This window comes from Sycon ciliatum, chromosome 1 (genome assembly GCF_964019385.1).
Source record: "Sycon ciliatum chromosome 1, ocSycCili1.1, whole genome shotgun sequence".
Lineage (NCBI taxonomy): Eukaryota > Metazoa > Porifera > Calcarea > Leucosolenida > Sycettidae > Sycon > Sycon ciliatum.
This window is the reverse complement of record NC_088643.1, coordinates 71,845,663-71,872,964: the sequence shown is the minus strand read 5'-3', so window position 1 is coordinate 71,872,964 and position 27,302 is coordinate 71,845,663. Positions and strand designations below refer to the sequence as shown.

At 47.7% G+C, this 27,302-nt stretch overlaps 2 protein-coding genes across 3 annotated transcripts in view; one reads left to right on the top strand and one right to left on the bottom strand.

Annotated features, from left to right (window-relative positions):
- LOC135805279 (transmembrane protein 94-like) overlaps positions 1 to 5,080 on the bottom strand; it is a gene marked incomplete at its 3' end in the record, with an annotated part of 27,722 nt that extends 22,642 nt beyond the window's left edge. Inside the window, 4 exon segments of one of the 2 annotated variants that reach the window (XM_065319298.1) lie at positions 176 to 309; positions 695 to 938; positions 1,358 to 1,409; positions 5,006 to 5,080. In XM_065319298.1, the coding sequence (XP_065175370.1) occupies positions 176 to 309; positions 695 to 938; positions 1,358 to 1,409; positions 5,006 to 5,020 (445 nt within the window). 2 annotated transcript variants of the gene reach the window in all.
- LOC135805280 (cell cycle checkpoint protein RAD17-like) lies at positions 3,597 to 27,302 on the top strand. The gene is made up of 23 exons (XM_065319299.1): positions 3,597 to 3,956; positions 5,053 to 5,168; positions 7,294 to 7,357; positions 7,704 to 7,741; positions 8,069 to 8,118; positions 8,330 to 8,456; positions 8,826 to 8,875; positions 9,422 to 9,502; positions 10,235 to 10,379; positions 10,929 to 11,074; positions 11,355 to 11,407; positions 11,745 to 11,870; positions 14,657 to 14,823; positions 15,445 to 15,595; positions 16,971 to 17,047; positions 17,829 to 17,914; positions 21,334 to 21,426; positions 23,681 to 23,734; positions 24,019 to 24,153; positions 24,848 to 24,908; positions 25,260 to 25,340; positions 25,960 to 26,020; positions 26,279 to 27,302. Exons 2-23 carry the CDS (start codon positions 5,054 to 5,056, stop codon positions 26,679 to 26,681), a joined length of 2,364 nt encoding a protein of 787 aa, XP_065175371.1. The 5' UTR covers positions 3,597 to 3,956; position 5,053; the 3' UTR covers positions 26,682 to 27,302.

Below are 27,302 nucleotides of genomic sequence, written 5' to 3'. Positions count from 1 at the left end.
CGTCATCAAAACCATCAAAAGAGGAGACAAACTTGGCCCTCCCTGGCTTCATATATCGACTTTTTGGGTCTAGTTTTCGCGATTCCCCATTCCTTGGGGGCCATACAAGGCACCCATGAAGAGAACACACCACCGAAAATATTCCCGGAGTGCCCCTTTAACGTGACAACCTTACCTTTGACCCAATCTAGAAAGGACGTAACCTTGTTGAGCACCTCAGTGTTCTTCCAGCGATAGCTCAGTGAGCTGTGCACAATGGACAGGATGGTCAATACGACCACCACTACCGCCTGAACAATCACGGCAACCCTGCACACAAAACAAAGGCACTGAGCTGAAAACATTTTCGGCCATCACAGACGCAACAGCGAGAACTGGGCAAGAACGGAAAGATTTTTTTCAACGTTGCAGACATGTGGTAAATCACACGTACGGAGATAATCAACTAGACCAATTTTCAGGCAGCCCCAAAACACAAAATTACAAGATGTGAATAAAACGTACAGAGCAAAGCGGGAGAATTCATAGCATTTAGAGCACAGTGCTGTATCTCCTGAACCTGGGGTATGGTGTGTGTGTGTGTGTGTGTGTGTGTGTGTGTGTGTGTGTGTGTGTGTGTGTGTCACAGTGTGTGTGTGTGTGTGTGTCCATGTGTGCGTGTGTGAGCATGTGCATACGTGCAAGGGCAACTCACTGATAATGCTGCACTGTGCCGGCACCGACAGCCAATAGCAGCATGGACAGGAAAAGAAAGCCGAAGCTACACCCATACAGCTGCAGTTCACGGCAGTACTCTCGAAGCCGACGCCAAGGTCCAGCTCGTGTTGATGCTGGCCCAACAGTGTCATCGCGATGCCATTCAAGAACATCCTTCTTCAGATGGTAGCGTAGCAAAGACAGTGCTTCGGAATTGCTAAGCCCCTGTATACTGCTTGGATCTTCAGAACAAAAACAATCACAATATGAACAATGCAAGGTAGACCAATTTTAACAACAGCATGCTTCAAAAACGAACGAAAATGAAATGCACGAACTGCCAACCAGAAGTCTGCAGCCCACCAGCTTTAACTTTACACTGCTTGACTGATAGAAGTATGTGTACACAAAGCTGCAGACCCACACGGTGGAGTACAAGCAGTTGAATTTGTAGCCATGGCAACTGCCAGGATATACGCTTATCAGATGAATGAGAGTGACCGGAAATGAGCTCCGACGCCCCATGGACACAGTGCCTGGCACCTGAGTGAGAAAGCCATGCTTCACACGACCCTGCATGACCTGCATGTAGTCCTGTTGCTGCACATTGCCAAACATAGGGAAAGTGGAAGAGTACTATCTGCAGTACAGCAAAACTTACTGGAGCTATTCCTGGCGTCACCACCGGACTCACCAGGCTGTTCAAATACGCTCTGAACATGGAGAGAGAGAGAGAGAGAGAGAGAGAGAGAGAGAGAGAGAGAGAGAGAGAGAGAGAGAGAGAGAGAGAGAGAGAGAGAGAGAGAGAGAGAGAGAGAGAGAGAGAGAGAGAGAGAGAGAGAGAGAGAGAGAGAGAGAGGGAGGGAGGAGAGAGAGAGAGAGAGAGAGAGACACACACACGCAAACGCACACGCACACACACACACACACACACACACACACACACACACACACACACACACAAGCACACACAGAGCACAATCATTTCATCAATGCAGTGATCATAGTTCTTTGGACTGCTCTTCAGTTCGAATGCATACCCAGCATGTGTGGAAAAGAGAGGCTAGCCGGGACGTTTATGATGAGCATGGCCAGGTGGCATATTCATGTTGAGGCCAGCAAAGTTTGGTTCTACAGTTGCGCTCACTGAAATCTGACCCGCAGTGCAAAACTGACGCTCTGGACCAGCTTCGATTTCATCACTGTACTGGTAGATGTGTACGTGCAGCCGCATTCGTACCACTTCCAGGGCGTCAGGGGCCGTGAAAGTGGAGGGCCGCAAGTATGCCCTTTGGGTCGGAATTGAGTATTTGAGCATTCTTGACCTGACATACACTCTATCGTTGTACAAGTAGACATAATGTTTAAATAATAGGCCTGCACCAAGATTTTCCTACATAACACACGAGGTACCTGTACAATAATTCTCTTGACACATGGTACATACTTCCAAGACCTGAACAGTTTTTGTTTTGTAAGTGGATCTTTCCAAGTATGTTACAAACTTTACTCAGCAAACTTACGTCGCCTTCTATGAAACTTGTTTCAGCATTGGCCATTGCTTCTGTCAGGCCATAGTTCCATCACACTAAAACTTTGCAAAGACTCCAACGATTGCAGCGAACCGCTCTTGGTGAGACGTAGACGTCTGATGAAGCTATGACAATGAGTGGATGCCCAGCAGCTTGTGGAACGGTCACATCAGGTCTCGACGTGGACTGAGTTATTTATCCTTCTAAATGAACCGTGTCCCATCCTAGATCCTGATCCAGTGATCCTACTGCTAAAACGCGATGTCACCTTCGAACGACTCAGAGTGCTAGCCAGTGTGGAGGAGATTCTCTAAGACGTGCGGCTTTGTTGGCAGAGCATCACACAGTACAGAGATTGAAACTAATACTGTAAGGGTAATAGTACTTGAATATTTCAAACAATTTATTTGGTACATTATGTACATGTACATGATCAAGAGTAGACCCAGGTGCTCGAAGTCCGTACACGTTTACAGTGTGTGTTTGCCGAGCTGAAACTCACACTAGCAATGATCACTTGCCAGAATCCTGCTCGTGGATGGAAGGTATCTTGTCCAAGTTTGTTTTGAGGCCAGGCTCGATTGAACCAGGCCATCTTTCGATCCGATCTGTTTCTCTGGAGTTCGCTCATTTTTCATATCAAATTTTGGTGTCGCAGAGGGTACTCTAAGTCCGTACTGATCAGAGGTGACTCGAAATACACACATATTTCTGCTAATTGCTAACTTGCAATCCCTCGGTTACGACGAAAGCACCGAAGGGATATGTTTGGCATGTGCCTCCACCGGTATTTCTTGCAAAAGCGTAGCTTGTTGCCGAAATGCAAGCTGTTTTTAGTCGGCTCAGAGAAGAAGCAGCTGCGCTGTGAAAACCGCGGGAAAACAGTGGTGGAGATGCCAGGAGTGTCAACCTTTCTGCAAGGATTGGTGGTTCTCTGTAAATTCTTCTCCTCTGGCCATTGTCAGCTCTAAGCTGGCTCTTGATGATTGAGTGAAGGTCTGTTTGACGCTGTGTCCGTTCGAAATCGGTCTTGGCAAAGTTGATTTTTGCATGAAATGTAACCCAATTTGTATTTCGTATGGACACTCGAAAACCCACTCCCGTGGTATGGGACTTCTGCTGATCGTAGATCCCTGAAAATTGGTACGCGAGGAGAACATACCACACTGTCCCCTCCATAAAATATTTGAGTCGAATACAATAACAGAACACGAAATTATGGGCGTACGAACTTAGGATACCATGTACGGACTTCGAGCACCTGGGTCTACTCTTGACATGATTGATTGTACACTTTTTTCTGTGTACTCTCGTGTTTTTTTGTGCTCCCCTACCGGTGACGTGTGTGGTGACGAGCAGTGCATGCTCAGCGCGCTGACTTTGAAAAGTAGAAAGAAGCTTGTTGGTTCTGAGCTGCCGAGTGCTGAACTGGTGATACTGCACTGGTGAGGAAGAAAATCACAACACCAGCTAAAACATCAGAGAAACGAGTTGCGTAGTCGAGTTTGGATTTGATTGCATTCCAAAACATCTCACTGGTAGTACAATTGCTAGTAAATAGACCTAGTGTAGACGTCGTGGCAAATATTTTGTCTTGAGATTTGGACTTGGAGTCAGTAGCTGATGAGTTTGAATTGAAAGGACTTCGAAGCTGCCTCCAATTATTTGCTGAAAGGTGGTTCACTTAATAAAATTAATAGTATTGGCGTGGACATAACTACCTGAACGGTGAGTGATACAAATACAATTTACTCCAAAAAAGAAGAAGGAATCAGTGCAGTTTCTATCCGATTGTGGTAGAAAATTCACAGCAATAGTCTGATCAGTATGACCTTAGTCTCTGCCATGTTGAACAATCAGGAGGTTGTGTGTGCACATGTACAATACATGACGATTATACTCGCCACACCATATCAGGGTTCTAGCCAGGTCAAAATAGCTGGTGGAAGGGGGTAATGTCATAGTTTATGTGGAAAGACACTGAACCAGCTGCGACTATGACCACAACATTTGCGCGCCAGCCAGCAGAGCATGCACACCAGGCAAACATGCGTACTAGTAACCTACGCTTAGCACATGAAGAAAAGCCTGGAATAGAGCTTTTTCAAGGACGCCTTTCCCGCCACCGCCCCGGCAATCACCCCGAGATTGTGGTGAACAGGTCGCATGTCAAAATGCATTGAAAAGTATACGAAATGTGACAGGTTGGTCTCCACCAGCGCTCGGAACGATTCTGAAGCTTGTTCTTTTTCGCCCAAGTCATGGAAGGGCTTCCTGGCAACTGCTCTGACTCAACGCGGTGTCGGACATCAAGTGGAGCGCCATTCTACTGCTTCTTTCACCTCGACACATCCATTCCCATACAAAGTGAACGTGAACCGGGCTTCGCCTGTTCACCAGCGATTCAAAATTTCTCGCACGTGGCCCCGAAAAGTGACCGTTGGTACAACCTCGAAAAAGCTCTCTATGTCTCAAATTTTACCTCAACTCATGAATAAAACCAATGCTTGTTACTGTGGATTTACCCTCAGGTTAAATGCTCGTTCCGCATACTGCCCTGTTGGTGCTGCTTGTACGCACGCCAGCTACGGTCATGCTCAGTGAAAAATCCGGGCACATGAATAAGTTAGCGCCCTGCGCCGGGGCACAGCCCAGTGTTTGCCAGTCTGCAGCTGGCTCTAGCTGACTGACACTGCCCGGAGTACACTTGAGCAGCACTGTACGTATAAGTTATCAGTAATACCGGTATGCCGCTATGGCGTGTGCTAGTTACTCACTGTTAGCATGCTCATAGCGCCAGTGGATGTTCTTGTTCCCCACACAGGATGTCCAATTCATCCAGACGCTCTTCTGCACTGCGAACAACTTCATCCCGCTCCGGTAGTACACGCCGCTCCACTGCTTCTTCACAGTCTTCGCTGATATCGTCGTCTTCAGCAGGTTAGTCACAGTGTAACTGCTGTGCTGCTCCTTCTTACAGGACAACTTGTGCTCTCTCTCTCTCTCTCTCTCTCTATCTCTCTCTCTCTCTCTCTCTCTCTCTCTCTCTCTCTCTCTCTCTCTCTCTCTCTCTCTCTCTCTCTCTCTCTCTCTCTGTCTCTCTCTCTCTCTCTGTCTGTCTGTCTGTCTGTCTGTCTGTCTGTCTGTCTGTCTGTCTGTCTGTCTGTCTGTCTGTCTGAGGAGTGCAAAAGCTATCAGGGATGTGGCAGTCCATCTGGGTTAAGAGCAGACCTGCTCTTTCCCAGTTATCCTGCAATCATCCAACTCCTTTCTTTTACTTCAGTAGACATTTCAATTGTCCACAGTGTCTCAGCAACATCGCCATCATCAGATTTGTAATGGTGTGGAAGCCGACAAAGGAGCAATTATATAGTGTATTTTCTGACACATCACACCTGCTGTCACAGTGCTGTGGCATGTTAGCTGTGCTCAAACAAACTAGAAATACCAACGTTTGGTGCCAAAGTAATGATGTGGTGATAAATTCATGTAGGTCACAAGCAACCTCACACATACGCACGCGCGCACACACACACACACCTTTGACCTTGACCTTTGACGCCCATCGCCGGAGGCGATGATAGCAATGCTACGGCAGAAGCCATAGCAACTTGTGCTGGGATTACACCATTCAACAGCTTGCAAGGCTGAAGAATTGACCGTCACTATTCAGCCTGGTCTACACCATACAGCTATTTGGAGTGACATTTTCTGGCCAGTGAATCCCTTTTTTGGTCTTTTTCATTTTTTTTTCTTTTCTTTTTTCCCGCACACACATCACACCACATACTCCGGCATGCACTGGCTGTTGGTAACCACCCAGGAGAATGAAAGAAAAGTCAGGAAGAGTCTGAGAAAGAGAAGAAAGACGTGTGTGACCATAATCACACACACACACACACACACACACACACACACACACACACACACACACACACACACACACACACACACACACACATCAGTGCCAATTACGATGTACGATGTAGCAAACTCTAGCAACTAATGTCAAACATCAGCCAAGTATGTAAAATAGAAGCGTGAGTATCGCGCTGCGTTGTAGTTTTACATGATACTGGAGTAGAAGGGAGCTGTCCTATTCATAGCAGTGTCCATTCAGCGCTAGTGTTTATCTGTGGTCCCAAGTTTCGTACCTCCACTGCCTTCAGCTTCGTGCTTGCCCTGTCGCCTTCCCTTGCTACTATCTTGCTAGTACAAGTACACTAATTTATCAACACGTCGTTACATTGGCATTACCGTAAAAGTCCGTGAATAAGTACCTGCCCGAAAGAAATACCCCCTTCATTCTTTTGGCTCTGTCTGTTGAAGTCAAGTCAAGCCCGATAAACATACTGCCCGAAATAAGTACCGGTACGATGCGCACATGCTGCACGTAGCATGTACATCGACATGAAAATGACTTCTCCACTACACACAAGTCAGGTCCGAAAGTTAGTTCGTGCCCGAAAGTCAGTACCCGCCCGAAAGTTAGTACGGGTGTGGTCACTAAATTCGAAAGTAAATACGTACTTATTTACGGACTTTTACGGTACATGTTGGCGTTGTTAATTTTTGCATCATAGCTATCATGTCACAGCTAGTGCCACACATCATCAAAGCATTATACTACCAGTTTATGCTAGTAACTGGTCATTGGGAAGCTTGCACACCACTGCAGACCTGATGATGAGGGCAATTTTGCCAAAACATTGTAAAACGTCGACTGTATACCAGAAACGAGTTGGATAATGGCAGGGTAACTGGAAAGGAGCAGGTGTGCTCTCTGAACAATGTTTCTTATGTGAAACTGCGGGAAGCCTCGCCACTCTTACTTTCAAGTGAATAATGCGTGTAAACCAGTAGAACTGGAGGAGGAAAGGAAACGAAGTCTATGGCAGAACTATAAACTGGCCTCTGTTGCACTGTATATACGGGATGTAACTGCAGTGATTGTGTATCACTCAATGTGAGTTTTTGCCACCGGAGATCCCGTGTGCAACCAGTTGCGCACTCTTACCTCTTGGCGTCACCGCTGATGCGTGTAGCGCTGTAACACTGTGTGCAGGGCTCGGAAGAAGAGGAAGGAAAGATGTGGATGTGGACGAAGACTTCGATGTGGTTGAGATAGCGTGAGTTTATGTAGATATTTTGTACGTGTGAAGTAGAAACTCAAGGTGTGTGTGCGTGCGTGTGCGCGCGTGTGTGTGTGTGTGTGTGTGTGTGTGTGTGTGTGTGTGTGTGTGTGTGTGTGTGTGTGTGTGTGTGTGTGACTTGCACTAACTTAGGACTGCCTGTTCAGCTGGTAGCCCATCATATCCTTACACTGAACATGTCTCTATTTACATGCGTCAGGCATACGTATGTGTGGGTGACTTTAGCCATGTTCTGTCTTCCAAGATGGGTGCAGTGAAATCTCCTTTTTTTCTTTTTTTTGCTGCATGCCTGTTGTGGATGTTTGTTTTTGCGTTTGAACAGATCAAAGCCACCTGCCAAGCGTACACGGAAATCCAAAGGTGTGTTCACCGTGCAGTGTTGCATATTGCATGTTATCACTTTATCAGTAGGCGTGGCTTGGCCCAATTCACACAGTGCACTGTGTTTTGTCCGGTGAGAAACAAACAACAGCAGGTGGCAGCAATGGATCCTTCAAATCTGCGTGACTTTTCCCAAACCATTTGTGATCGATCTGGCAAACTTCTCTCCGTCTCTTTCTCCCTCTCTCTCTCTCTCTCTCTCTCTCTCTCTCTCTCTCTCTCTCTCTCTCTCTCTCTCTCTCTCCCTCCAAACAACCACCCTGATGAATGTGTTTGTTGTGTACTGTTTGCGTTGTGATGGTCCAGTTGATGTTGACCTGGCTGATTCTCGCCACTCCTCCACCAAACTCTCCCAGGTACTGTCTCCTTGTGGTATTGGTTTTAGACAGTGTAGTTCTGATTTGGACTTCCTCTATTGATCTTCTGTTCTCCTGTACCCAGCGATAGTTTTTCGTACACTGAACTTACTACTAGGGCGAGTATTTCATTTTGTCTGCGCTGTGCATCATCGCCTTCACACACTCTCACACACTCTCACGCACTTCCCCTCTTGTTTTGTTTCTTTAGCCATCGTCTCAGAGAGTGGTGTCGTCATGGGTCACTTCATCATTTGGCAGCACTTCAGCCACGGCGCCAGCCAATGCCCCTAAGCCAGCCACCACTGCTTCCAAGCTGAACTCTACAGCTGGCAAAGGTGAGACAAGCAAGAGATGCTGCTACCTGGTAACACGTGTGGTGCTTGATAGAACTGATGCGGTGGTGCCTGCACTCCACTTGTACGGACGATTTTCACCATTCGGTGCTTCATCATGCTGTTTCCGCAGTAAATATTGTGATAGCGGCTACCCCTTGTGAATACATGTACCAGAGGGTAATGAAAATGTCCATACTGGTGACAAACGAGGGACTCGTAGGCACGGACACTTATTGTGAGAGGCAGCTGTCCATTTCGTCCTAGGTTTGTGCTGCTCCGTGCCCTATAGGGCTTATGCTCATTGTACTGTGAAACTCTGCTCTTCTTCCTATGTCGTGTGTGCGTGTGTGTGCGTGCGTGCATGCGTAGGTTCTGGCTCACTGCTGACATGGTGTGACAAGCACAAGCCGAAGACACTGGTTAGTTTTCATCAGTATTGAATGCTTTTGAGCATCTGAACCTGTGGTCATCGCTACATGTACTTGAGTACCAAGAAGGCGATAACTGATAGCTCAAGAAACGTTCATCCTTTTTTCATAGCAGTGACTGAGTGAAGGTGCGGAGACAAACTATAGTGGTGACAATTGAAATCCAACGCCAGGTTTTCGTGCTCGAATGCAGCACCGATTCTAGCCGTCTCTATTTGGTAGTGTGCAAGCGCGTACTGGATTTTTGCCAATGTGAGCGCACCAAGCTGGGGTTGGATTTCAGCTGCCACCACTGTAGGTTTTCTGGTCAAGCCGCCGATACGTCTTGGGGAAGGGCGGATGTGTTCATGATGACATCATATCCTGACTGATGATGACATCATATCCTGACTGATGATGACATCATATCCTCACTAATAATGAAATCATTATCCTGACTAATGATGACATCATTATCCTGACTGATAATGACATCATATCCTGACTAATAATGACATCATATCCTGACTGATGATGTGGGTCTGTCTTTGCCGTTAGGATGACCTGGCAGTGCACCGCAAGAAGATCGAAGACGTGCAGCACTGGTTGGAGCGGACTTTTTCAACAAAGCGTGGCAGTGTATGTACTCAACCTCTTCTCGCTATACTGTTGCACTGTACTTTGTATACTGTTGTGCTGTACTTTGTACTACAGTATACAGAGTACAGCACTATACTGTACTGTTATGCTGTTCTCTGTATACTGTTGGTGAAACCAAGAGTACATAACCCCCAGAGTGCGCAACTGGGATGGGGTTGTGAGACGGCGTAATCCGTGATGTACGTCATTTTTTGCGTCGGACTTGCCTCATTCCATCGACGCGGTGTACCACGTCCACACTGCCCCTACTCATGATGTCATTATTATGACGTGGAACACGGATTTCGCCGTCCCAGATCTGATAAGTGAACTGGCGCACTCTGGGGGGTTATGTACTCTTGGTGAAACCCACAAGCGTATACTAACTGTAGTCTGGAAAGGTGCTAGCCTGGGGTATTTGGATTTAAAGCATGCCCTGAGCAACCTGTGAACCCAAATTCGAACAGTAGAATTATCTCCCCTGAAACTCCCACTGTGGGAGGAATGGTTGTTTGCTCGAAGTCGGAGAGAGTTGAGGTGGCTTTAGCACCTGTTGCTTGTAGTCTGCTACACCCTGAATTGTCCATCGTGCATGCGATGTGTTCATGCTCATCCAAGGAAGGGAGCTAAGGAATAGAGCTCCAACAGGGTGCTGTAGGACTACAAGGCGGTGGGCTTTTGTTCTAAAACCCCGTGCCATGGTTATTTTCTGTGTGTCTCTCCTCCTGTCAGGCGAACTGGGTACCTCCAATCACACTGTTGACAGGCCCGGCCGGCTGTGGTAAATCCACAACAGTGCAAGTCCTATGCCGCTCTCTCCATGCCGACCTGCATGAATGGCAGAACCCAACTATCTCCAGTAGCTGGCAGTCATCTCGTGAGTTATTTAGTCTGTTAGTTTGTCCGGGAGTGATCAGGTGCTCTTGTTGTAGATATTTGTTGCTTTTGCTGCCTCTGTATGCACGAACATCTGTATGCATGCAACTGTTACATGTACACTCGGACGTCTCTTATCCGGGCACCTTGGGACCGGGCACTGCCCGTATCTCAGATTTGCCCGTATCTCAGAATAACTCACCTACCATGTATGATATCATTTTTTGAAGAAGTTTATTTGGCACGTATTGCACATGTTGAGGATACAAAGGGAACCCATTGATAAAAATGTGGGGATTACATAGGTTGGCAGTGAAACATAAGCACTTCCACACACGGAAAAAAGTTCAAAAACCCCAAATTCGAAGCATTTGTGCTATAGGCCCTCAAGCTGAAGGTGCCCGGTAGAGAGACGTGCCCGTATCTGAGGCGTCCGGATAAGAGGCGTTTGAGTGTACATGTATTAGGAATAGAGTACACTTGTATCTCTCACTGCCCTTCCTGTATGTACTCGTAGCCATACTGATTTCAATGTCCCTTCCTCCTGCAGGTGGTGGCGGTGACAGTGACGCTATGCCGTACGAGTCGGAAGTGCAGAGTTTCCGTGAGTTCCTGCTGCGGGCCAACAAGTACGGCTCCATAGCGCTGAAGGGCCTGGCAGGAGCGGGCAATGCGCGGCGAGTTCTGATGATCGAGGTACAGTTCTGATGGCCACACTCAAATGGCCCTTGCTTTGAGCGAGAGTTTGCCTGCCTATGGTATGCTAGTAATCTGGACATGAAAAAAAGCACTCTTGCTGAAGGGTATGCATGTAGTGATAAGTTCTTTTTTAAAGATTTCAAGGCTTGTGTTACTAATTTCCTTTGCTTCATCTCCGGTTTTGTTAGACTTTGATGACTCTGTTTGTTTACACTGTGGATGAGTTGACTTGATGGGACTTTGTTTCTGGTGGTGCTGGTTTCATGATCTGTTGTAGGAACTACCCAACGCTCTGTATCGGCAGCCCAGTCTTCTTCACAGCATACTTGGGTAAGTGCCAAGTGGAGCTAAAACATGTTGGCATCTTTCTGGCTCTGAGCTTTTGGAGTTTCTGAAAAGAATACCAAGTATGTAGTCGTGTGTGTCAAGTGTTTGTTTTCCATGGGCCATTCACACACTCTTATTCTTAACAATGACTTCACGCGTAACACACGTGCACACACACACACACACCATGTACCACACACACACACGCAAACGCACACACACACACACACACACACACACACACGCACACACACACACACACACACACACGTGCATGCATCCGCGCCTATCCTACTGAGCATGATTGCCCTTGTTTGTGTTATTGCTATGTGCTTTGCAGAGACTATGCCAAGCTTGGCTGCAGTCCGCTGGTGTTTGTGGCATCGGATAGTCCTCGCTCAGACATATCCACGGCTCAATTGTTTCCAGAGAGGATACTTGGCCAGATTGGCATCAATAGTATCCAGTAAGTTCATAATAGGCTGGTAATGAGGGGTGGGTGTTAGGGGTGGGTGTTAGGGGTGGGTGTTAGGGGTGGGTGTTAGGGGTACATGTACATGTATTCTAGGTGTTGTCATTCCGAAGCACTACTACTGAAGTTAGTTTATAGTACTTCACAAGTGGTAGTTTTGGTGTCTTTTTGGACGAAATCCCCTAGCAATTAATCGATGTTGGAAAGGAAAGTTGTTTGCCAGGAATTAATGAATGGCAATCACATTTTATTATTACTACTAACTACAGTTGTGCAAGGATAGACTCGGATGGAAAGCCAAGGATTTATTTATAGTAAAGAAAAAGACCAAGGAACTACAAGTTATGCTATAATATCCACTAACACCACCAGTTACTAAACAATCAGCTCATGCGATAACATTGCACGACACTGACCGACGGTAGTAACTGGTGGTGTTAGTGGACATTATCGCGTAACTTGTAGTTCCTTGGTCTTTTTTCTTTACTATAAATTAATCCTTGGCTCTTCATCCGAGTCTATCCTTTTTTAATCTTTTTTTTAGTCTTCACCACTGCCTCTTTTACGGGCAAAATAAACTACATATTAGAGCAAGACTTGATAAGAACAATTACAAAGCTTTAAAGACAGTCAGTGCAGTGCGTACATGTTTGTTTGAGTTCTACGCACATGCCGCAGTTCAGAAATGCAAATTGCATGCAGCAGCCACCAGTTCAGTCGATGATGGTTGAGCTACTGCAACTCTGCTCCGGGACCGGTGTCCTCGGAAGGCCACAATGGCCGAGCGAAGAAGGGCGAACCCCAAACTGCATCTAATCCATGCCATTGTGATGGAGTAAGGCTCATTCCTCTTGTTGCTGATGATCAGTCTGAGCCGCTTGTAAAGGGCAGTTGCCGCCTTGCCTTGGCCTCCGGTGGCACTGAATACGAGGGGAACGAAGGTGGCATGCTCCACCTCGCGAACACGCTCCTCATAATGCCGACGCTTCTCACGCTCGTGTTTTGCGTATGCGGCGGGGATGGAGTGGACCGAGTTCGAGCGACCATGAGGGTTGAACACCCGAATATCAAAGAAAGCTCGCTCAAACCGGCCACCCCAAACCCCGCTGGCAGCAACATCAAGCATGGCACCATCCTCACGGATAGCCGTCCGGTGATGAAAATTCTCACCAGATAACGGCTGGAGGCGTGGCTCAATGCTGATATCATAAGCTGCTGATGTGAGCATGGTAGCGGTCAAGTCCCGCAGCTCGTTGTGCCGCAGAGACGGATAGCCACCTACTGGGCAAGACAAGGCGTGCGGGACAGTGAAGGCAGCTCCACAGGCACAGCTCTGGGGGGAGGTGGGGCGGAGTCCACCCGTAGCGGAGGCAGACAGCATCTCGAAACGCGCCCTTGTGTGGCGAGAACCCATGATGCTTGAGTGATCGACAGGTGAGCCAGTTCGACGCACCCTTTTCAGCCGCAAGATCCATGGACCTCTGCAGGTCTCCATCCACGCCATCGTACACCTCCTTGGCATGACGCTGCTCCGTCTTTCTGGCGTCTGCCCTGGCTTTAGCTTTGGCTGCCCTGGTGTTGTCCGCCTCCTCCTGTGGCAGTGTATCCTGGCTCAAAATGCGCTGAACTAAGCTCTCGGTGATGGTAAGGGAGGAAGGAAACTGGTTCACAAGGGATACTGGGGAGACAATCCCCATGCCTCCGTAGCGGCTTGGGAGCGCGAGAACTTGGCGTTCCGTCTCTCCGGGCTGGGGACGACCAAGAAGAGCGGGAATAAACGACTCGGAGATGGTGGACTCCAGCTGCTCGAGGTGCGAGGCAACGCCTGGCATTGTGCGGGCGATGAATGACCACTTGTGCCGGAGAACGTTTGGTGTACACTGCATAAGCTGCTTGTGGCTGGGTGGAAGCCACGGTGGACAACTCACTTATCTCCTGCACAACTGTAGTTAGTAGTAATATTAATAGTAATCATGCGATTGCCATTCGTTAATTCCTGGCAAACAACTTTCCTTTCCAACATCGATTAATTGTTTGGGGATTTCGTCCAAAAAGACATCAAAACTACCACTTGTGCCCGGGTTGATCCAGTTTCCATGGTGTACATACCAGAGAGTGCTCACGTTCTCGCTGGTCTGTACTATTCTCAGTGATGATAGGCGTGTCTTGGGGCTCAGTTCCATTGAAAAAAATTAGGGCTGCAACGGGTAGGGGCTTGGTCGGGTAACGAATTCGGGTATTTTGATCCGGGTAGTACGGGTACCCTATCGGGTAATTTTGACATAGTTTGTACAGTGAGTGTGCATTTGCACTACATAGAAAGTGTACGATAAGCACGTAACCATGCTTCTTACATGCACCGTTGCGAAAACACCGTACTACAACTACCCAATCGGGTTCTCAGGAGCAAACTGCTACCCGAATACCAGCTCTAATTACGAGCAGCACGGGTACCGTACTCCCCGTTGACACCCCTAGAAAAAACGGTTACACTATTTTGTCTTTTAGCTACCCCTTCCTTTTTTTAGGCATACATTGTACACTGTGTCAGAGAATTGATAGCTGGTTACCTTGTGACCTGGCTACAGGGGGACTGTTGCAAAAGAGACACTCTGACACTCTGTTGTACTATCATACTGTCTTGTTCTGCCAGCATCGCTGGTATTTCGATAAGGAATATATCTAAACTGTTCACTGTGACATCGTGTGTGTGTATGCGCGCGCACGTGTGTGTGTGTGTGTATGTGTGTGTGTGTGTGTGCGCGCGCACACATGCTCAGCTTCAATCCTGTCGCCCAGACCAGCCTGGTCAAGTGTCTGACGCGCATAGCATCCGCGGAGAGCTCCAAGGCGTCGCTGGACAAGGCATCGATTGAAGGTCTCGCGGCGTCATCATGCGGTGACGTTCGCAGCGCAGTCAACTCGCTGCAGTTTGCATGCAGGCGAGGTCAGTCAACTAAATTGGTTTGTTCCATCACAACATGGCGTAACTCCCCTCCCCTACCTTGGTGTTATGTTGGTCACCGTCATGGCCAGAATCGGATTTCCATTCTTCTTCGGAACGGCCTTCTCAGCCACAATGCATGCAGTTTCAAACGTAACATCGATGAAAGTGCCAAAATAGGGGCTGGATCACACTGTCAACACATCATTGCTAGAGCGGTTCTGCAGAGCGGGAGTTCGCGAAACGTTCATGTCAGGAGCTGCTAAAAGAGCACACATATTGTAGCTTAGTGATCATGGTACACATCCTGCATAGCACTAGAAATTGTGTAGCAGTCTGACGCCGTATCGTTGTGAAAGAATATGTGGGCTGCTGGTCTCTGCCCATTCCAAGGATTTGATTGAAGATGTCCCTCTCCTCCTGCGTGAACTAACTCTCTTTTGACTTCTTTGCCTGTCTCTTTCTTGCTTGCTTGTGTGTGTGTGTGTGTGTGTGTGTGTGTGTGTGTGCACGCACGTGTATGTGTGTATGCGTATGTGTGTCTCCCTCTCTCTACTTCTCTCCCCCCCCCCCCTCTCTCTCTCTCTCTCTCTTTCTCTCTCTCTCTCTCCTGATCTCGTGTAGACACGCGGGATTTACGTGGCCAGCTTCATGCAGCCAAAGCCAATGCTTTATCCCATTCATCGTCGAGTCGCGGCTCGAAATCCGCGTCAGCATCCTTATCAAGTCGTCCCAGTGCCACACGCGGCCAGGCAACATCAGCAGTGTCCACAGCGTAAGCTTTGCCTTCATTGTATTCTAATTTATATTATTATGATCGGCCAATGCCAGGGCTCTGGCCAGGAGAAAATAGTAGGGAGCAGAGGAAATAGACAGTTTGTCCATTTTCTAATTTTGAATTTTTGCTCATGACACAAAATACAATGTACGGGCGCAGCGTGCACATTTTGCCACATTTTACTCGTAGTTTCCACATTATGGGATTTTGGTATAACCCCACACCCGTCATTGTTGAATATTCGATAATAGCGTGGATTTCCCCAACAATATATTTTCATTTTTTGTTATCCTCTCCCATGCCGTTGTACATAAGCGGCTTGCCGCGGATATGTCAATACTACTACTACTACTACTACCAAGAGTACATAAACCAGAGTGTGCAACTGTGCATATCAGATCTGAAACAGCGCAGTTCGTGCACTACGTCACCCTGATGAGGTCAGCCAAGCCGCGACTTGCGTACAGCTCAAATTTTCATGTTTCATAGCCCGGAAATCAGCCAAGTTTGCTTGATTTTAGACATCCTGTTTCAGGATTTCGGTGTTTTGTGTGACTGTGTACGCTGCCACATCCACCGACAAGTAAAGTCACCAGGCTATCCGTATCAAAAAACCGAAATCAGGACAAACTCAGTGACCTGCACCACCGCGACTGGTTACGCAACTTTTCACCGTACCTGTGGCTTACCATGCCGTCAGAAATGACGTAGTGCACGAATTACGCTCCCACAGGAACCATCCCGAGTTGCACACTCTGGTTTATGTACTCTTGCTACTACTCGTAGTTGTGAGAACTGGAATACACAAAATGAACAGGGGTTGCACAAGCAGAGTAGTTAGGTGCTGCACTCCCTCGCCCCTTTGGCTAGAACCCTGCAATGCCATCCAGTACCTCAGTACATGATGCATACTGAGCGGTGTGTGTGTGTGTGTGTGTGTAGTGTGTGGGTGTATGTGTGTGTGTGTGTGTGTGTGTGTGTGTGTGTGCCTCGATGTGCTCTTCCTAGTGCTACTACTACTACTACTACTACTACTACTAGTGCAGTGCTGGCCAGAGAAATCCAACCTCATGAATAAAGTAGCGTCGTGTTTGAGTGCACAGACCAGTGTGTGTAGTGCTAGGGCTGCACAGTGCCCGGCGCTATTTTAATTCATGAGGTTGGATTTCTTTGGCCAGCACTGTAGTAGTGCAGTCCTGTAGCTTCATGTTAATTTGCAAGAGGGGGGGGGGGGACTTGTTTCATGATCAATTGAGGATGCCTGTGTCTTTGTCTGTGTGTATACGTGCTGCATGTGTGCATTGCCATTGCTTTGAGTTTCCTCTTCTGTCCTGTTCTTTTGTTTTTGTTGCTCCATGGTGTCTGCCACCAGTGATGGTGTATCTGTCGGCGGTCGTGATATGGCGCTGTTCTTGTTCAGAGCGCTGGGCAAAGTACTCTACTGCAAGCGTAAGTCTGTGAGAGGTCACTCTGACACTCATGTAGTGTGTGTGTGTGTGTGCTCAGTCTGTGAGATGTCACTCTGACACTCATGTAGTGTGTGCTCAGTCCTCCTGTGCATGTCTAAGCTAGCCATCATCGTTCTGCTAGCAGTGGATGCTCAGTGTGACCAATGTCAATTTGGCATTCTTTGAAAGTGCCCGAACTCTGTATTACTTAGTCGTTAGTATAACCTGGTGTATCTGATAATGGTGTTTGACCTGGACTATTCCAAGCTGTGCCAGGAGCTCTTTACAGTGGCTGTATTACCCTGCGTACACGTAGTCAAGTGGTTTGCTTCACTGTCCGAAGAGTGCTCAATACCCATGTAGGGCAGAGCCTTTGACCCTGCGTACATGTATGTATGAGTGTAGAATACATGTACTGGACCAGTACAGTGTACAGTCGTGCTCAATGACATCCCATCGCTTGAATAAGTTAGCGCCCTGAACCAGTGGCAGTGTACGGCCCAGTGTTCACAGGTCTGGGGCTGCACAGTGTCCTGAGCCTGTGCACAGTCCAGTATTCACATTGGCTCCGTTAAAACTTTAGTGGGGAACAAACTTTCATTTACTTTTCTTGCGGTGCAAAGTCAACAACTGCAAACTCAAAATAAAAGTTGTGAGCTACAAAAGTAGTTTTATTTCTCCATGCGGCTATATCAATAATAGTGTTGCATAGTACATCGGCAGATCATGTTTTGCTCTACGTGTAAGCAGAGCAGAGATGCCCGTCTCCCTGTGTGGTACAGGTGATACCGGTGGCAAGGATGATTCATCTCAACTACCATCACATCTCCATTCCCAGGCCAGACAGCCTGCGCTGGCGCAGGCTGAGGTAAGCTTCCGTGCAGTTAAAAATATTCTCTTGTCTGAAGTGGTTTTTTTTGGGTTTTTTTAAATAAACAGCCTCTTTTACGGGCAAAAGCAACACAATGATGAGAAACCAGGGTATGATAGGAAGATAATATTAATAATAGTACACAGGTGTGGAAAATATGTCTCCTGAGTGGCGAGAGTTTTACACTAAGGGAGCATCTCATAAGTTCGCATTTATTTTGCAAACGTAACGCATTTCGAATAGACTTTACCCCCCTACCTCCCCCCTCTATTCGAAAGTCTTTTCGCACATTTTCTGTGTTTATCTACTGTACACGTCCGTGCCCCATACTATGGTATGCTTATGTACATGATTGTACAGTCATGTACATGTACATGTACATGGATATGAATATGAATGTTTTGTTAGAGCGGTCGTGAATGGCATACAGACTCAGTAGTACTGCATTTACTGAGTACAAGTACAATCAATGACAGGTACACGCACATAAACATAGTTCCTCCACAACAACTGTACTGCTGTAAACCTGTAAACGCTGGCCAGGTACATGGTTTGATCAGGCTGGATTGACATTTGACACCTCTGAGTAGCCTGCATGCATGCAGTGCAAGGGTTAGCTGATCTGCAAACACAGGTAGATCTCCACCTGTAAACACACTCATTTGCTGCAGGGATCTAGCACGGTAGTAGATTGTACAGTTCCAGAAAATGTGCGAACAGTCATTTTTCTATTCGAAAAGGGCGCTACCCCCCTACCCCCGTTTCGAAATGCGTTACGTTTAGAAACAAAATGCGAACTTATGAGATGCTCCCTAAAACACAACTGGTTTAGATCCGGCTTTCAACCACCGCCAGCTCCCTGAGCTCGTTAGCTGGACGATGGTATGCCGACCGAGACCCACGGATACACATGACAGCGGACCGGTCTTGTGTGAAGTGTGCCTGGTGTACAGGATGTACCATGTACTGTAAAACCGGAAAAATTCGGTTGAGATTTATTTTCGGTAACTTCGGTACAGGTATTTTTATTTTCTACCGAAAATAAAACGCGACCTAAAATTCAACAAGCCTAGGCCACACAGTGTTCAAAATGCATTTTTGGATCCGAAATGTTCGCGCAACCGAACTGTTGATTTTGTGATATACGGAAAATATTACACCACCGAAAATTCCCGGTTTTACAGGAGAAGGATGCTGCTGTCACCCTTCCGAGGTGAAGCAGATGGAGGCGAGGACCTGACAACTGTTGTGTTTATGTCGAGTTTGAAAACAAGAAGTAACAATACAGACCCTCCACCCAGACCGTGTGTGTGTGTGTGTGTGTGTGTCCCGTATGGTGCAGTGGTATGTGCAGCGATTTCCAATCGGTAGGTTGCGGGTTCGATTCCCGACGATTATGGTCACACACGTCTTTCTTCTCTTTCTCAGACTCTTCCTGACTTTTCTTTCATTCTCCTGGGTGGTTACCAACAGCCAGTGCATGCCGGAGTATGATTGTGGTGTGATGTGTGTGCGGGAAAAAAAGAAAAAGACCAAAAAAAGACCAAAAATAGGGATTCACTGGCCAGAAAAGGTCAATTCAAATAGCTGTATGGTGTAGACCAGGCTGAATAGTGAGGGTCAATTCGTCAGCCTTGCAAGCTGTTGAATGGTGCAATCCCAGCACAAGTTGCTATGGCTTCTGCCGTAGCATTGCTATCATCGCCTCTGGCGATGGGCGTCAAAGGTCAAAGGTGTGTGTGTGTGTGTGTGTGTGTGTGTGTGTGTGTGTGTGATTGCGAAAGACGGTTCTCAAGGCCACAGGACTTGCAACGCCATGCCAAATATTGTTGACTTTGCGATTTCTCTCTCTTCTCTTCTCTCTTCTTGTCGTTGTCTCCCGCTTCTGGGAGCGGCGTGGCCCGATAGGGTAGCTGTACATAGTAGTAGTAGTAGTGTGTGTGTGTGTGTGTGTGTGTGTGTGTGTGTGTGTGTGTGTGTGTGTGTGTGTGTGTGTGTGTGCCTCAAGGCCAAGGCCATGAAGCTCTGGCTGCACTGTCTGCGCCTGGAGATGGACAGCGGGAAGAAGGGAACAACGCCGGGGGTGACATCCACGTTGACGGCATGTACAGAACTTCTGGTGGAGCAGATACGCAACGAAGGTGATGCCGACGTGAAGGCACTGTTCGAGGTTGTCTGGAGCAATCTCCACCGCCACCCCCTCGGCGGTATCGAGTGTGGGAAAACAGTGCGGATCCTTCTCACGGTGCTCTATGTCTGGGACAAGCTATCGTCCACCATGCCGCACCACTTCGTGGCCTGTCGCGAGGCCGCCCAGCGTTTTGTCTACCAGCGTTTCGTCCTGCACAAGGGCTACAACAACTACACACCGCTGCACTTGGTCTGCGACAAGAAGACCTTCGTCAGCGGCGCAAAGTCGCGCAAGAACTTCTGCCAGTTTCCTAGTCCGCCATTGCTCAAGCTGCTGCTGGAGTCGGGCGCCGATCAGATAATCGAAGAGCGTGACAGTCGCGGAAACACACCACTTCATACGGCGGCGGCTAGCGGGAACGTGGGCTGTGTCCGCGAGATGCTCTTCTACCTGACTGCGAAGCAGGCGACGCTGACGAATCATTCCGGAGTGACTGCAGCCAGCATCAGCTCCAATAACACACCCAGTGATAGGATCCACATGGTCATTAATGAGTTTGTGTCACGATGCAAGTAGCAGCATGCTCGCAGTCATTGTGATTGGGTTGCCTTGGACTTGCTTCTGCCTGATTCCTTTAGCGAAGGAGACACCGTACATCCGTCGAAACAGTCTTGTGACTGCATGTGTGTGTGTGTGTGTGTGTGTGTGTGTGTGTGTGTGTGTGTGTGTGTGTGTGTGTGTGTGTGTGTGTGTGTGTGTGTATGTGTGTGTGTGTGTGTCCCATATGGTGCAGTGGTATGTGCAGCGATTTCCAATCGATAGGTTGCGGGTTCGATTCCCGACGATTATGGTCACACACGTCTTTCTTCTCTTTCTCAGACTCTTCCTGACTTTTCTTTCATTCTCCTGGGTGGTTACCAACAGCCAGTGCATGCCGGAGTATGTGGTGTGATGTGTGTGTGGGAAAAAAGAAGAAAAAAGACCAAAAAGTAGGGATTCACTGGCCAGAAAAAAGCCACTTCAAAGCTGTGTGGTGTAGACCAGGCTGAATAGTGGTGGTCAATTCTTCAGCCTTGCAAGCTGTTGAATGGTGCAATCCCAGCACAAGTTGCTATGGCTTCCGCTGTAGCATCGCTATCATCGCCTCTGGCGATGGGCGTCCAATGGTCAATGGTGTGTGCCTCTCTCTCTCTCTCTCTCTCTCTCTCTCTCTCTCTCTCTCTCTCTCTCTCTCTCTCTTTCCTGTTCACTGATTGTTCATGTTCCTATGTGCCTGTGAGTGCAGGATATCCTGGATCACTCGCACTTGTCTTCGGAGATGTTCTCAATGTACTTGCATCAAAATTATCTGTCATTCCACACGGATATCGACAACGTAGTAAGTTTGTAGTAAGTTTGACTTGGCCGTAATGTTTAGGCTTGTGTTCCTACGTGTTTTTGTAGAGGTTGGTTCCAGATTCCGGTCTTCAGTCAACCCATGCGCCTGAAATCTTCTCTCCACGGTAGTGAAGATGCTTGCTAAATGTGTTTTCAGTAATGTTCAGGTTATTATCGTTGAGATTTTTTGCTGAGATTGTTTCTCAGTGTTCTAGCCAATGTTCTAGTAAAACCATGCAACTCATTGGAATGTTGAAGACAAGTAGTGTCAACTGCTTGCTGCATGTTGCCTCGTTCCATTGCTACTTGTGACTCAACATGACTGATCACACAGCATGGGGCTGTGTTCCCAAAAACAAGCAAAACGAAATCAGGACAAAACAAATTGAATACACACATGAACACGATAAGCAAGAAACGCACAGGAGGGAAGCGAGAAATGGTAACTTATCTCACGAGATGTGGGCTTCCAACACTGCCAGCGTGTGGGATACCTCATTAGTAGCTTGATAGTGCTTGAACGAGTCAGGGGAGTTGAGAATGATTGTGTTAAGCAAGCTGCTCAGACTGCAGGCGCCGAACCTGTCCCTGAACAATATGCCGCTGCTGTCGAATCATCTGCATTGCATCGCCAACAGCAGATTCTCCCGACACAATGTGCCAAACGAGGCCGTCTGTGATTATTACAGGAGGACTGGTACTGTTGTGGTAGCATGCTGGGCCTTACCATGCCTAATCCACCAAGACACGCACGGCAAAGCAAAGAGGCTGCAAACTGTTGCCAGGCGGAGGACGACCAGTCAGCGCTGGAATCAGCTCATTGTCAATGGCTTGATCAAGAGGCCCCAGCAGCGATTCCAAATTCCGTATGCAGCGGCACACGAATGACCATCTATTTACCAAATCCTGTGTCAGCACGGTATGGGCCGACGCACCTCATCCGACCACTTCTGTACCTTTATTTCCACAAACTGCTCAGTGCTCACAGAATTGAGTTTTGCCGATTGCAGTGCCAAGATACCGTGCACCATCGGTTGTTATGTTAATGCCATGTGGCGTCAAACAGGCGCTGCGCGTCCTCCAAGCGACTCTCCTTGACAACAAGCACAGACTTGGAAGGGTTGCCTTGGTGAAGCAAACCACTGCTAAATGGAGCCGACTGTACCGGCCTGTCGAACAAGTGGCATCATACCGATCGTATACATATGCATAGCAAGAGGATTCCCTTGTGTTGTCCCCTCCTCCGATATGATGCATTCAGCGCCAACGTACAAATGGGACAGTTTGCGATATGTGTTGATGAGTATAATTTATTTCGTGTAGCCATCATGCCTGGTTGTGCCTTCTCGGATAAATGGCTAAGCCAAGAGAAGTATCGCTCTTGGATTGCCCCCATGCCGTCTAATCGGCACAAGGCGCATTGCAAACTCTGCAGCAAGGAAATTTAGCTGGGCTCCATGGGAGAAGCTGCGTTGATGAGTATAGGTGCCAAAGCTGGACAAAGATGTTGTACTCACCTGAGACAAAGCTGACGATTTAGTCTGTTGAAAGCGTTCAGCGCATCCGCTAGTAGAAGGCCGTCTGTATCATCCTCAGCAAAGATGGAGGCCATTGCGTGCACTGCGGACTCTATACCGCTGTCTGGACCAACACATAACTGCGTTGTTCCTGCCAGATCCTGCACCTGCTTGCCCGATACTGAGAGAATTGCTTTACCAACTATTCTACGGAAAACCTCACCAATCCCAATTGGCCGCATCCCAGGGTGCTTATCCAAAGGAATGAGGTGGCAAGCGGTGAAAGCATCCAGGCAATCCGGGTCAACGTACGTCGTAGCTAGACGTCGAGCACCAGCAGCCAGTGCATTGCAGAGGGAGATAGATGAATCTGAAAATGCTGAACACATACATGTATGGCGCCAGCCATCAGCGTCCACACCGGATGGGCCTGCGGCACCATGTGTCAGTGTGGCCAAGGACGCCCGCTTGATGGCTTGAGCTCCTATTCAATGGACAAAGATTGGACGAGGTTCCTGAGGCGGCGTGCCAGTAATGAGTCGGGTGAGCTGCATGCAGAGACGTTGCACCCCAGGGTGACCAGGCAACATGCAGTGTGCCGCAGAAAGCTTCCTTCTACTTGCTTGCTCGATGCCTCAGTTCAATCTGACATACTGGTACAGTAAAGTGACTGAAGTCCCATTTAGGATTTTCCGTAAGAATGCTGTTGGTATTCCCTGTTTTATTTGCTACTTGTAGGCAGCTGCAAGCGACTATCTCAGCTGCTCGGCACTCTATGGAAGTGACTGGAATGTAAGTGATGAATGTGAGCAATTGTCCAGGTTGCTAGAATTCCGTTTTGTTACTGACATCAGTCGGTATTCTGTCATGTTTGGTGGTTGCATGCTGCTGCTGTGTTGTTGGTGGCTTGCACTTGTAGTGAGGTTGTAGGCACTTCTCATGTTTTGTGTGTGCGTGTGTGGGTGTGCATGCGTGTGTGAGTGTGCATGTGTGTGTGTGTGTGTGTGTGTGTGTGTGTGTACTGTGTGTGTCTGCTTCCACGCACATCTGGGCAATGCTTCTCGTCGTCTATCCAGACTCGGTCTCTGTCATCCCAGATGACCGGCAGCATAGCGTGTCGCAGTATCATGTTTGCCAACGACGGTGTGTCGTGCACAGCGCCAGGCTGGAAGCCGCTCCACAAGCCGCAGTGGCTGAGCGTTGCCAAAGAGGTAATACGGATGTCTGCATGCTCTGTCAGTGAATATTGAGAAACCCACGTTCATGAATAATTGCAAGAAGCCAAAAGAGGATAGTTAGAGGGAAAGGGGGAAATCGAAGAAGACTACAGATAGAAAAAAAGAAGAGGAAAGATAGGAACATTGAAGAGAGTGATCGAAATACTGTGGTTGATGAGCAGGCCCATCAGGAATAGGCTCACACAAGGCGATTGCCATCCGTAATTGAGAAGTATTTGTAGGTGAGTGCTCGGATGGTGGGCCGAGGAAAATATGAAATGGAAACATGGAAAAACTGTGGGGCACAAGTTATGCGGTAGAGTCCACCAACTAAAGCGGATTTTGAGCAGTCTTTAGTAAGTTGGTGGACGCTAACGCATAACTTGTGTCCCACAGTTTCCATGTTTCCATTTAATACTTGTAGGTGATTTATTTTTAAAGGATTGGGAGAACTTCAAATTTCAAATGATCAGTACTTGTAGGTGGTTATTAAAAGTTAAAACTTGGGAAATTAATTTTACCTGTGAAGGAAGTTTAAGTCGCAATGAACAGAGCCAGCTGAATCGACATAATCATGTAAAGGAAATTTCTCCCATTCCCATTTCAGTTTTATCCTAGACAGTGTCACATGTTTCCAGATTCTGTGTTAGTGTGACATGTTTTTGGGTTGTGTGTTTGTGTTTTGCAGCGGCAGCAACGCGTTTCTAGCGGGCAAGTCTTCCTGCTTCACGACCGGGCTGACAAATTAGGTACTTTCTCTAGCAGGCATAGGGAAGTATTTGTCGAGAGCTTGATCCCCGAGGGCTGAGGGTGGTGGCATTCCTACAGATGCGGAAAGCTTGGCCTCTAGCCAAATCTGACGCGAACTGTGATTTTTGTTTGTTTTGTAGCACTCCGGCATGTGCCCATCTTATCATTGGTAATTGTGAAGTTCTCAACTCTGCCTGGCAACCTGCTTCAGGATCAAGTAATAGTTTGCCTTGTTGCAGGGAAGGGCACGATGTGTGCTGGTAAACAACTTTGATTTCGTCGACTTTTCTTCTGTGCTGTGTGGTCATTTCCCCGTTCTTATTTTTGTTCTTTTTGTTGTGACTTTTTAGGAGCAGTGCACAGTCATGAGGCGGTCTACACTGAGCTCCTCCCAGCCATGGGGTTACTCAACTCTAGATTCCTCTCACCTGGTAAGAGTTACGACTTGTGGCGATGGTAGAGGCAATGCCAATGGGCACAGTTACTGCAGACCGCATTGCCGGCATCACCATGGATACTACGGACTACATCGCTGCAATTGGCTTGCGATGATTTTAAAAATCCAAAGGAAACGATCTAGCCAAGTATCGAGTAGCTGTTAGTCAGTGCGCATCACGCTGAGCTATCCTGCGTGTTCCTTTCACAGCTCTGGTTGCAACACTGTTAGCCCAGTGTCTCTGTCAAGCATACTCACGTATATAACAGTTAGTAGAGAGGTTCTGCAGAACGAAAATGTGTACGAACTTTCGCTCTACGTCACGAAGTGAGAAACTTCGCACGAACTTTCGCAACTTTGGACGCGAAACTTGCAGGGAACGCGAAATGAACTTTCGTAGGAAGTTTCGTGAGATTGGGTCATGTCGTACGTGCACTTGGCGCGTGCAAACTACGAAAATGTGCAGAACACAAAGTTCGTGCGAAACTTCGTACACATTTTCGCAAGGCCTGTCGCGAAACTTCGTTCGAATTTTCGTTGTGCAGAACCTCTCTAATATGATGTTATCATAATTTTGACTGTGCATTTGGAACATGTGTGTGCCTGTGCTTTAGATCATATCGCTTTCATTCATGCCACTGTGCACTACCCTCGAGAGACGAGACATCGCTCCAGGTATGTCCTACTCATACCTTTGCAGTTTGCATGCTGCCATGCGCAATGCTTATGCAGTACCCCTTTTGTTTGTTGCTGCTGGTGCCGCTGCTGCTCCTGCTGTGTATTCGTACGTGTTCACCGTCAGTACCTGGTATGCGTTTGCATACGCACCCGCGTGCGTGCGCAGGTGGACATGACCTAACATTAGGAGCAACGTACTAGTAATCGGAGTGTTTCTTCATGCCACCTTCATTCTTCTGTTGTTGCTCATTGCAGAAGTGGCCTACAGACCCTAGGTGAACTGGATGTGGATGAGGATGGTGATGGCGAGCTGCCTTCATCACAAGTACTTCACACATCCTTCACTACACTCACCACCGCATCCACAACTACGAATACACTGGCAGCCAGCAGTGCAGCGACCGTCGCAAACGCTTCGCTGAAGGCCGAACCACCTCCATCGCAATCAACGGGAGGATCGAACGCAGCAGTTGGTACTGAAGTGCTAGATGCGTTGGGCGATGACCTTCTGACCAACGAGGACATTGATGCTTTCCTCGACTTTGATGATGACTGCGATGACTGTGATGCTGACCTGGTGGCTGATGATAGTGTAGATAACAATGGCCAGGACAAACCTGACCTTGTCGAGGACTTCAGTGACGATGACAACTGGTAAGAAATCTAGCAGGACAACACCATGCTATCATTTATCTACCTCCTCTCTCTCTTGCTAGTGACACCGCTTTGGATATGCAGGCCCATATCTGTCCACTGCAGAGCTCCAGCGCTTTGTTATTCACATTGTAGTTGCACTGGCTCATTGGTGAACTCAGCATACTGTACTCTGGTGTGAATTGACTCACATTGCCAGTCAGCATCACCATCAGCATTACTCTATTGCACTATTCCATATTCCACGCTCATGACACTCATGACATCATAAGACAAGAAGAACTTCCATATTGATCATTGTACAGAGATACTATCCAATCTACCGACTTGAATAACAATCATGAAGTACATGTAACTTACAAGCCTCCTACTATCTCTTTAGAGTTTGGAAATCCGCGCATAGTGCCTTGTGCATGGACCCTCTTTGTTTTGTTCAGAACTTCCGAAGAGATATCTGCAGATACACGGATCTCTTTTTTTTATCCAGAGGTTTTTACATGCTAGTTTATTGAAACATTTTGATCTTTTTCTCCGCTTTTAGGTTTTCGGGAGGGGGCAGACTCGGGGTCCACACAATACTAGGGTTCGTTTCAAAAACCTCAAAAACCTAGGATTTTCCTCCAAA